At 35.7% G+C, this 12,940-nt stretch overlaps 1 protein-coding gene across 1 annotated transcript in view; it reads right to left on the bottom strand.

Moving 5' to 3' along the window:
* Positions 1-998: 998 nt before the first annotated feature.
* Positions 999-12,940, bottom strand: part of CENPF (centromere protein F) — a 34,264-nt gene continuing 22,322 nt past the window's right edge. Inside the window, 9 exon segments of the mRNA XM_042885796.1 lie at positions 999-1,382; positions 3,191-3,384; positions 4,915-5,008; positions 5,010-5,392; positions 5,804-5,984; positions 7,329-7,490; positions 8,212-8,388; positions 9,468-9,620; positions 10,167-12,449. Coding sequence (XP_042741730.1) covers positions 1,173-1,382; positions 3,191-3,384; positions 4,915-5,008; positions 5,010-5,392; positions 5,804-5,984; positions 7,329-7,490; positions 8,212-8,388; positions 9,468-9,620; positions 10,167-12,449 — 3,837 coding nt within the window. The 3' untranslated portion in view covers positions 999-1,172.

Raw genomic sequence — 12,940 nt, 5'->3', positions numbered from 1 at the left:
CAGGCAATAGAAAATATTACTATCTACTGATTTAGAAGGAAGAAATGACATCTTCCTGATGGAAGAACATGATAATGTCCCCCTGCCATGTAGCTTGGAGTCATAGAGTACTATTTCTCGTGTACTGGTGCTTGATTTTCCTGATACTTGGGTAGGTGAGCATAATCAATATGAATTATTGGAAAAGTAATTTCTCTTCAGTTGAATAATGATTGGTTGAGTTGATGGGACCCTTTCCTCTTGCACAGAACTGCTCTATTTTAGATGTTTTTTCTGGCTGTTATTGCTGTCCCCACTTTTTCTTCTTTTAAATCCATTTATTACAACAGTTACAAGTCAATTATCTGCAATGATTTTCATATAAAATGTCTCATTTAAGGCTGAGCATCGCAAGGTTGAAGAATGACTTCCTGTAGAGAATCAGCAGCCAGCCATTATTGGTAGAGTGAGCTCTATGTGTTGCCACAGTGTCCATTTTTCAGAGATGATGATTAACAATAACATCTCCCAACTACAGTCAAAGCCAGCATATATCAGGAAGTACAGAGAAATGGGTTAGCAGATGACAGTTAATAAAGGAAAATGGACAATCCTTTCTGGATTTTTTTGGACCAAGTTTCTTCTTTGCACAATTTTTCCACGTGGAAGAAGTTGCACAAAAACCACTGTGCACTGGATTCAGCTTCTATCTAGTTATACATGCATTTGCAGTTGCAAATGAAATTGCTGCCTCATTTTGAATCATAAGACAGTGCTTGCCTCATTTTTCCTGAAATCTAATAGTTTTAGAGATGTTCAAGTGATCTTAATTACCATTTGTTAATCACCCTTTTGTACACAGGATGAACAGGAACAATGAATTACAAGGCAACATGCAGTCCATTTTTTGGTTTAGTGGTTTAATTTCTTTTTACAAGTTTGTATAGCATTATTTACAGAAGACTCCACAGAAGATCTGTTCTTTCATAATCATTCCACAAATTTCAGTTCCATGTTCCATTATCACTCCACAACTATTAGTACATATTCAAGAACAAGATCTGAAGGATATTGCTAACTATTTGATCAGAAAGAAAAATGTTGCTCCCCAATGTAGTTCTGGTATTTGAAAAACTCGAAAAACTATTTTTTCATTATCAGTTGTGCTGAGCTGTAATTAAATTCACACAGATTTACTGCACCTTACAATTTTCTTGCTGTTGATTTTGCTTGAGTAGTGCTTGTTCATTTTGGGAATTTCTGGCTTTATGAATCATATGAGTCTCCCTAATATTGTCAGAGATAATATTTGTGGATTGCTTATATGGCCAAAGAGGTGACCTTGAAGAAGATTTCATTGGTGAAAAAGATGTTCTTGCTTGGGAATGCTGTTCTTCGTTTATCTGTAACACAAACAAATGTTCTGTTTTACTGGCAATGGTAAACTGTTAGCTTCCTGCAGTTGGTCAGAAGTCTCACAGCAAGACTAACTGTTGGGAATTTGGAAAAAAAAAGTACATACATATTAACAAAAAAATACGTGCTTTGGCAAAGAGGAGGACTGACTGGGAAATAATTCCCTCACATAAGATAAAATCAGATTATTAGTGATTGCTTCTTATTTGCTGTAACCTTGACTGTGGCCAATGAGAGCCTACAACAGGCTTATGCAATGCTGGCAGGTGATTAATATGTAACTTCTTGGAGCCATGATTTCCTTTCTTTTTGTACTATTGAGTGTTTCATTTCATGTTTGCTTGTTTTTTCCTCCAACAAACACCCTTCATTTACTTCTAAACTTACAGAAAAACACAGATAAGTGACTGTGAATAAATAATAAATTCATTGGGATCACTTAATAAAACAATAATAAGAGACCTCCAAGGCAATTCTTGTAAGCAGCAGCAAGTAGAATAATTGACACTGAAAAAACATGAATAAATGCCACAGATATACTCTCACAATACTATAGGGATTTCATAGTGCTATAGCTCAAAACAAATTGCAGTTCTCATCTGGCTGATCATTCTCATAAGCTCAAAGGCTATACATCCACTAATCTAATCTACAGAATGGAATACTTTGGGTTGGAAGGAGCTAGGAAGATCATCTAGTCCAACTCTCTTTGTATGGGACATCTTTCACTAGATGAGGTTGCTCAAAATCCCACCATCTCTGAGGCTCTTGCCTTTACTTTCTTCTGGTATCTTGCCAACACAGTAACAAAAAAATAATAGCTTTTTTTTTTTTTAAATACAACAAAATAATAGTCATACTTTATGATTTCATATTTAGTTGTATGGCAGACTCCCCTGATTGCCATGAGAATGGGGTTTTTGTTTGTTTTACAAATGTGGCAAATTGGAAGAAGTTTATGCAGGTGTCAGGTAAAATAAGTATCAATATATATATGTACTCTCAAATTCTGGTTGCTCAGCTTTAAGATAAAGTGGTTAACAATATGGAGGAAATATCAGACAACAGATTTACTTCTATTCCAAAGCTGGAACGTTTTCTGTAATCTGCAAAGCATTTGCATTAGCTTGGAAAGAATGCCTTATTCTGATGTGCTGTGAAACATGTAGCAGTGTGTCACGTTACTGAAAACATTTCTAAGTTAATTTAAACTTTACTAAACCTTCTCTTTCACTAATGAAATCATCCTCCAGAATGTAACTCAGTATTATTTATTTTGGTAACCTCAAACTCTGGTAATCGCTAACATGAAATTTGTTTCTTATCATTTAAGTGTTCTCTATTTACACGTTTAACACGCTCTCAAATATCTGCAATTACTTTATAACTTTTTAGAAAGTGGAATTTCAAGAAAAGTTAACAGAAAAATTTAATCCTCAGCCCTGACTTGTAGAGGTTGTTATGCTGTTCACTTTTTTTTCTGAAACCTAAAAAACTGTACTCCAAAGATTATCTGTTCTTTAATACTAAACAAAAGAAATAAAAAATCTATCTGTATTTCGTTTAAATTTCCAAGTAGATTTCCCTATGAAGTCACAAATTACATCATGGGAACAACTTGCAGGTTACTAACGTGGTCTAGCCTATGTTTTAGTGAATCAGTATTTATGATCTCACCTTCACTTCCCTGCTGAGAAATTTAAATAATTAGATATACTCAGAGAGATTTCAGCAAGATGAATAAGCTTAGTGAACATAATGGCTTTCATGCACAGATACATTTTTTAAAAGTTACCTTTTGTGATTTGCTGCCACCAGGTGTCGAATAGGAGTGCTCACCAAGATGATCCCATCTTCCTGTTAGTACATCTTGTGTAGGTATGGGCAAGTTCTCACTTTGGGAAGCCAGATGAGGACTGGTCCACAGATTGAGGGTGGTTCTACGTAAAATGTAAGGGCTAACCCTTTCAGTGGGGATATCAGCAAAACCTGGAATAAAGAGAGTTTCTATTAAATACAGGTTTTACATTAAATATAAGTTAGCTAAATAACCTACACTTTTTCCTCAAATGAATGGATATTTTTTTTCCCACCATGGGAATTAAAGCAGCTGATGAAAATAAATAATTTGTCCTATTGAAAATCTAAAGGATTACTGAATTGCTCTTCTGTATTCCAAATTTCATAAGCAAGTCCTGAAAACAATAGGCAAGGCACAAAAGTAATTCTACAGCAAAGCTTTTCAGACAAGTATTGGGTCTTTTTTTTTTTTTTTTTCCCCCCTCCAAATAGGCACATCATCATCTGGAGATGAGTTTCATCCCGAAAACACATGTACTGTTTTTACCAGCATTTAGTCAGAACACACTGTATCACAACTTTCTTTATCTTTATGGTCTACAGTTATAAATTCTTTACTTTAGACCTGCATTATTACAGATTCTCTGTTATCTTGCTATCCAGCCTAAAAGTCAAACACTAATGATGCATGTGTCCTCAGAGCAGGTATATTTACATAAAAATAATAAGAAAATGAATTGCAAATACAGCTTAGAAGTCCTGATTTCTGGGAGTGACTACTGAAGCTGAGGTGACTTTACAGTTTGTCTTATGATTACCATTGCATTTATTATAAAAAGGTGCTTAATAAGCAGTTGAACATGCAATATATTTTTTAATCCCTAATTTGTGCATTCTTCTTCTTCTCAGGTAACGGTTTGCTAAGGCAAACCATTATATGGAATATCAGGCCACCTAATTCCACCTTGTTAATAGTAGAATGAAACAGAATCCTCAGGAAGTTGTTAAGGTACCACTGCTGAGAGTTGGCAACAGTTTTGACTTGGGAGATTTTAAATTATTCACTGCAGAGCCAGGTGGAACCTGCCATGCTCCGCATGGGGCAGCAGCAACCCACAGCCCCACCACCAAGTGCCTGCCAGGCAAATCCCATGCAGCTACTAACCACCTCCAAAGCTATTAACTCCACCAAAGGAGTAATAGAGAAGAAGCTACAAAGGGAACAAATGTGACTCCATCCCTGCACATATTCTAGGATTCCCTCTTTATAGCCTTTTAAGATTAGATTCACTCTACATCTATTCCTCTGTAAGTTTTGATTACTTCAAAGAACATTTTTAAATGACTAGAGCAAGCCATGCTCCTGCAAAATGTTGCTGCTGTTAATATATGATGTTTACCATCTAACACATATCATCAGAGAGTACAAAATTGCAACTGTCAGATTAGTTAACTCTATAATTAATTTGTCATTTATAAAACCAATGTAAATGTATTATGATGGTCTGAAAACAAGAGTTCTACAAATGCTAAATTTGCATTAAACTGTCACAACTTCCATTGGTGACGCTAATGGAAGATGAAAGTAGTCAAAAATGTTTAGCACTATCACCTTGTTACCAAAGAGCAAAACCAATTCAGAAAATCAAAAAGAGCAAAGAACACCCATCATGTTCAGAGAATATTTGACTGTATATAAAAAAAAAAAGTTATAAATACCTCTTTTAACTACTTCTGGAAGCCCATCTGGCTCATAGTCTGAGTTCTCCTGATTCTCCAAGTTTTGACAGATATCATCCTTCCTCTTTTTTTTTTGAACTCGTCTCTGGCAAAGGAGATCTTGGTTCTCCACTTTCCTTCCTGGTGTCTTCACATCTTTGTCTTTTAGTAGAAGGCTTAGTGGTATCTTCATCCCATCTCGTCTCTTTGTCAGAATGACTGCACACTGTTGATGAGTTACCTGAATTCAGCAAAGAGCTGCTGACAACATCACTTGTTTGCTGTTTCAGCTGACCGTTCAACAAAGTGACTTGCATTTTTAGCATCTCATTTGCTTCCTCAAGTTTATAGTATTTAACAATTAGAGAGCAGTATTTCTCCAAGTTCTCATTTGCCTCTCTGGTTTTCACTTCCACAGCTTCCTGTAATTCTTCCAGTTCTAATTTAATTTCTTCTGTAATGGCATTCTCATCAGTACCTTTCAAAATAAAGTGTCTTTGTTCATATAAATGAAGTTTTTTTTTTTTAAAAAAGCACATACAAGAATATATAATACAATTGTCCCACATCTTTTGATTAATTACATATATTCTACAACTGTGCAACCACAAAAAATAAGTGACAGTATATAACAAAATCAGTCATATTTTACGCGTAGTAGAATATTTGCTGAAGAGAAAAAAAAAACAAAAATTCCAAAAGAAACCTAGATCAGTGCATAGGCAAACATTTTTTCTGTCCTTTTGTAACTTCAGAACACAGCTTTTAAATTTAAGTTTAAAAATCATGTTCTATATCAGTGCTGCATATGCAAATTGGCACTTTAGGGAAAAAGTTTACAAATTAACACAACTATAAAAGCATTAAGACTACATCTAGCTTTAATTACCTTCTTTTTCTGACACACTTAGATCTTTCTTCTTCAGTAGTTCTTCATAGTCAGCTAATTGTTTCTGCAACACTTCCTTTTCCTGTTCCATCTGCTTGCAGGATTTAATCCACAGCTGCACTTCACTCTGGACAAATTCTTTTTCCTTATTTAGTTGAACTATAGCATTAATATTGTCAGCCTACAAATAAAAAATAGTTATTGCACCTGAAACATAACTCTTCTGTTTAAACATTACACTATTAACCTCAAGTGTTACATGCTATTAGTTATAGACTATGGCTGTAACATAGATTTGCTTGCTTGTTTCTGTACAGTCTCATTGTAGCAGCTCTTTTATCACAAGAAAGTGGGAAGCACTCTTCTGGACAGATACATTTATGAGATTAACTCTGCAGAAAACTCTCCAACTAATATCACCTAATGACCTCGCATAATAAAGCACTGCATTCCTAGGTGATATATTTCAAACCAATATTCCAAATGCTAAAGTTTACAGCATTCTCCTAGTTGGTCTTTTTTGCCTCTAATGTATCTTGAGGCAAGATAACACAGGCCTGGTTTGCACTCTGTCTTTCAGATATACTACTTTGAGCAGCATCAGATCTTCCTTTCCATCATCTTCCACTCTCCTGTTCCTGTGCTGCTCCTTGCTCATCTGGTCTGGCACCACACAGTAAGCACAGCTGGCAGCTTTGTATCACACAGTTTCACTACCCTGGGTACTATGTTTTGTCACTGGTACATATCCTGCAGTATTAACTCATCACACTGTTGGTGTTAAACAAATTAATTGGCAATCAACACTACAGTGAAGGAAATAAATTTCGAGCAAGGTGAATGTGTTGCAATTCAACACTTAATTGCAAGGATGCTGAATAGATTATGAATCTTCAAGAGACTTCTAGAGAGAGAATCTCATTTCAGAAGTAGAAGCAGGAATTTGGAGCCAGCAATCAATCACAGACAGAAGCAGGATAAGAAATGATGAGAAATATGCAGAGGAAACTAATAAACAGGCATTCAGTTACATGGACAGTTAAACTTCACCTGTGCTACTAGAAAGCCAACCAAACACAACTATTACCAAATTATCAATTACGCACAGTAAGCAGAGCTCCTAATTTTAATGAGAATTGATAAACCCTCAAGAATTAAAGACTAATGCTTAAAACAGAATATCCTATCCTTAACACCATCCACAAACAGAAAACAGATGCACTGCAAAGTCACTCTGACTGTATTCTGACCATGTTACAACCAGTCGAAATTTTAAAAGTAAATAACAGACTGTTGTGTTTAGCATCACAAACCAATTGTAGGTGTAGTATGAGTAACTCAATTTTTCTAATGTAGATCAATAGTAACAATATTTTCTCCATGCCCTGTGTTCTCATTAGAGAAACAAAGGTTGTATCAAAGACAAACCAAAGGTCTGCAGCAGTGGCTCCAGTCCCACATTCCCTTTAGTGCACTGTGCCTTTGGTGTCACATAGTCAGCACTGCTTGCATATTTTTTCCTTACCTTAAGTTTTAGGAGCTCTCCTAAGGTCTGATTGGCTTCTTTAAGAGAATTATTTAATTCTTCTTTAGTTGACTTCAGATGCTCAATCTCCAATTTCTGTGAGCTGATGAAGTGTTCTAATGAATTCATCTTTTCTTGACAGGCCTCAATTTGTATTTCATTCTAGAGGAAAAAAGCCATGCCTAATTACCATGATGCTAAAAAGGACATCCAGTTATATTTTGAAGATACATATAAAAGCATATCATTGTCAGCAGGAACTTCATAGCAAGTTTGCTTGTTGCATTTTGAGGAGCTTGAAACTGGAAGGCTAATTTGTCTCAAGCATAAATACATTTTGTATACCTGCGTCTTGCCTTTAAGAAGTCTGCAGTTTGAAAGCCCTTATTTGGGCTTAGACGTTTGTCTCCTCCATAGAAAAAAGATGCCTCTTAGTATACAACATAGCTAAATCTACTGCATTTCCAACAAATGTGTCATTATAGTCTCCAGGAGATAACTTTTCCTCACCATACCTGCCAAAACAAATGATTTCCCAGACTAAAATACACTGCTCTTCTCCCTTCTTCAAGTGCACTGTCCCAGCTAAGTTACATGTATGTCTACACACAGACACAGACACACACACACACAGACACACTTAACAGTTACTGAATTTTGAGGTAAAGATCACCTTTTACAGTTTTCTATATGAAACAAAAAGGTAAAATAAATGAAAAAAAAAAAACTTAATGAGCTCTGAGGTAAGCGTATATAGTTTGGAAATACTGTTACCATAGTTCTTTTGCAATACAATCAGGAAAAATTTGTAAAACATCTATAATTTAATTAAAAATTTTAATTAAAAGCCTTATAGCACCTATCTTCCCGTTTCCTGATTTACCTTTCTGTTTGCTTCCTTTAAAGCATTCTGGTGCTCTCTCTCTGTTTGAAGCAGTTTGTCTTGGTATTCTGATATTTCTCTTTTCATTGTATTTTCTTTTTCTTGTAGTTCTTTCTGGACCGCCACCAAACTCTTTGTCAGTTCATGTTTTTCTGACACAACTAAATGCAGCTCAATCTAAAAACAGCAAAAGCACACTATTAGTGTTTAGAATTTTATAATTGGAGGATCAGTTAACGTGTTAAATTATTTGACTTTGTATCTGAAACTTCCAAAGACAACTTACTAAGAGAAATTTTACAGCGGCTAAATACACTGTAACCAAAGAAGAGAAAAATCTGAGCACAAAGAGACAAGATGGAAGGCAAAGGAAAGTCTTTACAAAATAAAAACTACAGCCTGAGGGGTAGGTACACTACGTGTAACTGCCAACACTTAAATTAAGCAGCACAGCCAAAACCAAAGCTTAACCTCTGCTTAAGACATAAACATATGACTGCTTCTCCAGAGTGACTTGAAACACTAAGGGTCATCTCTCACCCTATCAAAGTTAACAAAGCTTTCTAAGTATTTTCATGTTGATTTACTTTCATGACAGTACTTTTTGGACACCTGTCCAAAAGGAAAATTTGTTTCCATACAGGGTTACTGAAAGTTGCAGAAATTCCAGTTCTTCTTCCATCCAACACCCTCAGCACCAGAACAGAACTAAGTCCTTGGTTATAAAATTTTGTCCATATCATTAGTAGGTCAGAAGGTCACTTAAGCTCATTTATAAACATGTAATATTGTTCACAAATAAACAAGACTTAGTCATCACCCTGGTAAAGAAAACAGCCTGAGTATTAAATAGGAACATCTTAAACACTCATAATCTGCTTCTCCCTTGACTCTTCCTTGAAAATAATTTGTTCTTTAAAACAAGCTTGAGAAATGTGACAATTTTTAATCTAACATCCTCAGCCTAATGATTGAATGCCTGCAGTAGAGAACTCTTGGCAGCAAAAGATTTTCAGATAGCCAATTGTGGCATTTACACTAAGAAAACAATTCAATTCCTTTAACAGAAAGAAAAGGGGGAAAAGTTTTAACTAATCATCATTCCATTTCAGAATGGAACCTTATATATAAGGAACTTGGAAGCAAGAACCTGAAATAATAGGTCATTAGCAGAGTCCCTTGAACAACCTCCATGCATTCTTAATGATAGTAAGCCTGGCCTTGAACACAGATATACTACACATGCAGTAACTAACTTTGTTCTGTTCTGAATGTTCTTGAAGGAGTTGTATTTGTTCAGCAAGCTTCTTCCTCTCCGTAGTAAATTCTTCCTGTAATTTGGAAATTGCCTGTTCAGCATCACTTAGCTTGATTTCCAGCTCGATACAATTTTCAGTCTGCTCATTCACCTGAAATTAAATTTTCCATCATTATTTGTATTAAGTGCTATGATCTCTGAAGAATTTTCTTGCATAAATATAAGCAATTCTAAAGATCAGTTAATTTACTCCCCTCGCTGGCCCAACTCCAAGCACGGGTTACTACAGGCTAATGCCATCCTGACACAGCATTTGTCCAACTGGTGTTTCACTTTCCATTGAGCTCTCCAGGTACTTAATATAAAAACCTCATTCACCTAAAATTTGCCTTTCCTCCTTTTCTTCTACAGGAAAGAGGAAAACATCCTGCATTATTAGATTACTTGAACTTGTATGTCTACTTTCAAGCAATCTTTTCATTCACTGCACACAAAAAATCATCCTGCTTTCCAGCTCTAACTACAGTGCAAATGTGTGATTGCATTGAGAACATAACTTCAAAAATAGGCTGCTTCCTGTAAAAGTCTGAAGTTAATGTTATTTTAACATACAATTTATTAAGGAAGTAGTAAGCCCAGAGGACACTTTATCCTTGTTCTTTAAAAGGGAACTCAACCCTCCTAGAAATGGTATTACCTTTTTACATAAAGCAGTCTTTTCACAAAGTGCAGATTCCAGCTCCTTCTCGAGGTCATTATAGGACACTTTTAGAATATGCAGGATATCCAGAAAGGTTCCATTATCAGAGAAAGGTTGTGTCTTCAGCTTCAACTCAACAATTAAATCCAGCATCTTTTGTTTTTCCTGGTGCCAGCACTCACGCTCATGTTCCATGCGTGTCAACTGTGAAGACAGTTCCTCTGATTCTTTTATCTGCTGTTGAAAAGCATGATTTTCCTGTATGTTTTCTTCAAGCTTCTGTTTACATTCCATAATTTCTTGAGCAAGTAATTCCCTTGTGTGACCCAACTTTATATTTTCATTTTTTAATTCCTGACACTCCTGTAATAGCATTGTTTTATCTTGCTCAAGACAAGCCACCTGATTAATCAAAACTTGTTCTTTCGCTTTAGCAACTGCTTCCTCCTTGGAAACAAACTCTAATTTCTCACTCACACCTCTGAGCTCAGTTTTCAACAATAACACAGCATTTTCAAACTCATCCTTGATTTGCATCTTTTCTTTCTCCTTCGCTTCTATAAGTTTTGCTGCAGTCAAATTTGAAGACTCCAGTTCAAGGATCCTTTCTTGCTTATCTTTTGAATCTTTAGCCAAACACTCTTTTTGTGAGGTGAGATCATTGATTTGTGACTGAAGACACTTCAACTTTTCAGCCATCTCTTCCTTCTCTGCTGTTAATGTCTCTGCCTCTGCTTTTGCAGTCTCCAGTCGAACAACTGCATCTTCTAGATTTTCCTCTGACATCTCCAATTCTCTTTCAAGCCTCTCTACTTTATCCAAAAGAGCATCGGATTTCCTTTCATTCTCTTTCAGCTTTTCAGCAATGTAGTGTTTTTTTCTCTCATCAGATTCAATTTTTATTTTCAGCTTCTCCATTCCTTCTCGCATTTGATTTACTTCTTTCTGTGCTGAGTTCAGTCCAGCAGCAAGTTCACGTTTTTCTGTTATCAAGCCATCCAAATACCTGGAAAGCTTTGAATTTTCAATTTCCAATGCACTCAGTTTAGTCTGCATCATTTCAGATTCTCTCATAAGCACTGTTTTCTCCTTGTTCAAATCTGCCACTTGGTTTTGGAGTTTTTCTTCTTCCAACCTGAAAGACAATGCATCCTTTTCTAAACTCTGCAGCTTTTGTAGAAGGTGATCCTTTTCATCTGATAGTTCACCCGTATCAAACTTTACAGTCTCAAGCAGATTTGTTTGTATCTTTATTTCACTCTCTAATCTTCTAATGGTTTCGGCAGAATCCTCCTTATTTATTTCCAACTCTTTTAATTTCTGATATTCTTGATCTAGTTCGTTTTTGTTTTCAGACAGAACACAATGTACTTGACCAATATGATTTCCCTCAGCTGCAACTGGAACATGCTGTTCTTGAAGGATAGGAATAGTTTTCAGGTTAATTTCCCTGTCCTTTTCTAACTGCGGACACTTTGCCCAAAGAATTTCAGCATTACCCTCTACAAACAAAGCATGCATCTCCATATTAACTTGCTCAGATTTTGTTTGCCTCTGCTCATTTTCAGCTCCAAGAAATAGATCATGACAGTCTCCCTTGATCACTTCAATATCATCCAGTGCATTGATTGTATTAGACAAACTAATTTTATTTATATTGTGCTTAGAACTTATTTTCTCAGGTTCTTTTTCTGAAGACACTACTCCATGAGATAATTGCTGTTTATTGACAGAAACTGATTCCAGATTTTCCTTTGTGCCACTGTTTTCTTCCTTTTCTACAGCAGCTTCTTTCAATTCTGCCAGAGCTGAGCTCTCCAGAGTTAACTGTGCATTCTGAAGGCCTTCCTGTGAGTTTAATTCCTTGACTTCCATGAGAAAATCAACATTTTTATGGCCTTCTGTTGCACAGACCAGTTTCGAATCTTCAACAGTTTTTTGTTTTATCTCTTCTTGATGATTTTCAGTGCTTATTTCGTTTTCAAAGAAATCCTCTGAACTTAAAAATATTCTACTATTAGAAAATGACAGTGCGCTGTCGTGATAAGAAGAGCTGGCATTTTTATTTGACATATTTGTACATTCTTCTCCTCTGTGAAACTTGTCAGAATAAGCTTCTACTAGTTTTGTTTCAGTGGTCTCAGTAGTATTTTCATGCACAGCTGTCTCTCCTACAGCCATTTTCTCCAAGGGAATGAGTTTTGGTTTGTTGTTTCTCAGTGCTGGAGTTCCAACAGGCACTCCCAGTTGATAAAGACCATTGTTTTCTTGCTGAGTGGCCTGCAAAATTAAAGAATCATATTAAAAAAAAAAAAAAAAGTATGCATGCATGTAACCAAAAAAAAAAAAAGGGAAAGTGAGTCTTAAAAATTTTCTTAAGCCATAAGAAAACTGAGAATCTGCTTTCCTATGGGAAGAATTTACAAATTTACACTTATGAATACACATATATTTGGCTGAAAAGTTTAAGTGATTTTGAGGGGGAAACTTCACCCAAGTTTAATGAAGAACTAAATGCAAAGATGTCACATTCCTCAACATTTTAGGAAAACAGATTATCCAGGTGACACAGTAAAAAATTAGTATCTCTTATGGGAGAATTGTTTTCACGTTCACCATCTATTAGACACCAGAGAAACTCTAAGAGGGACAAGACCCAAATCAAAGAATCTCTTTTCTCAGTTACCAGAGATGGGTTTACATCTGGTGCTATCACATATTCTCATTTGAAAAATATGAACGACTGACTCTGAAAACTGAGGACTTGAAAA

Source organism: Lagopus leucura, unplaced genomic scaffold, assembly GCF_019238085.1.
Source record: "Lagopus leucura isolate 7727_CA_CO unplaced genomic scaffold, USGS_WTPT01 Super-Scaffold_73, whole genome shotgun sequence".
NCBI lineage: Eukaryota > Metazoa > Chordata > Aves > Galliformes > Phasianidae > Lagopus > Lagopus leucura.
The sequence above is the reverse complement of the archived record's forward strand: the minus strand, read 5'-3'. Positions and strand labels throughout refer to the sequence as shown.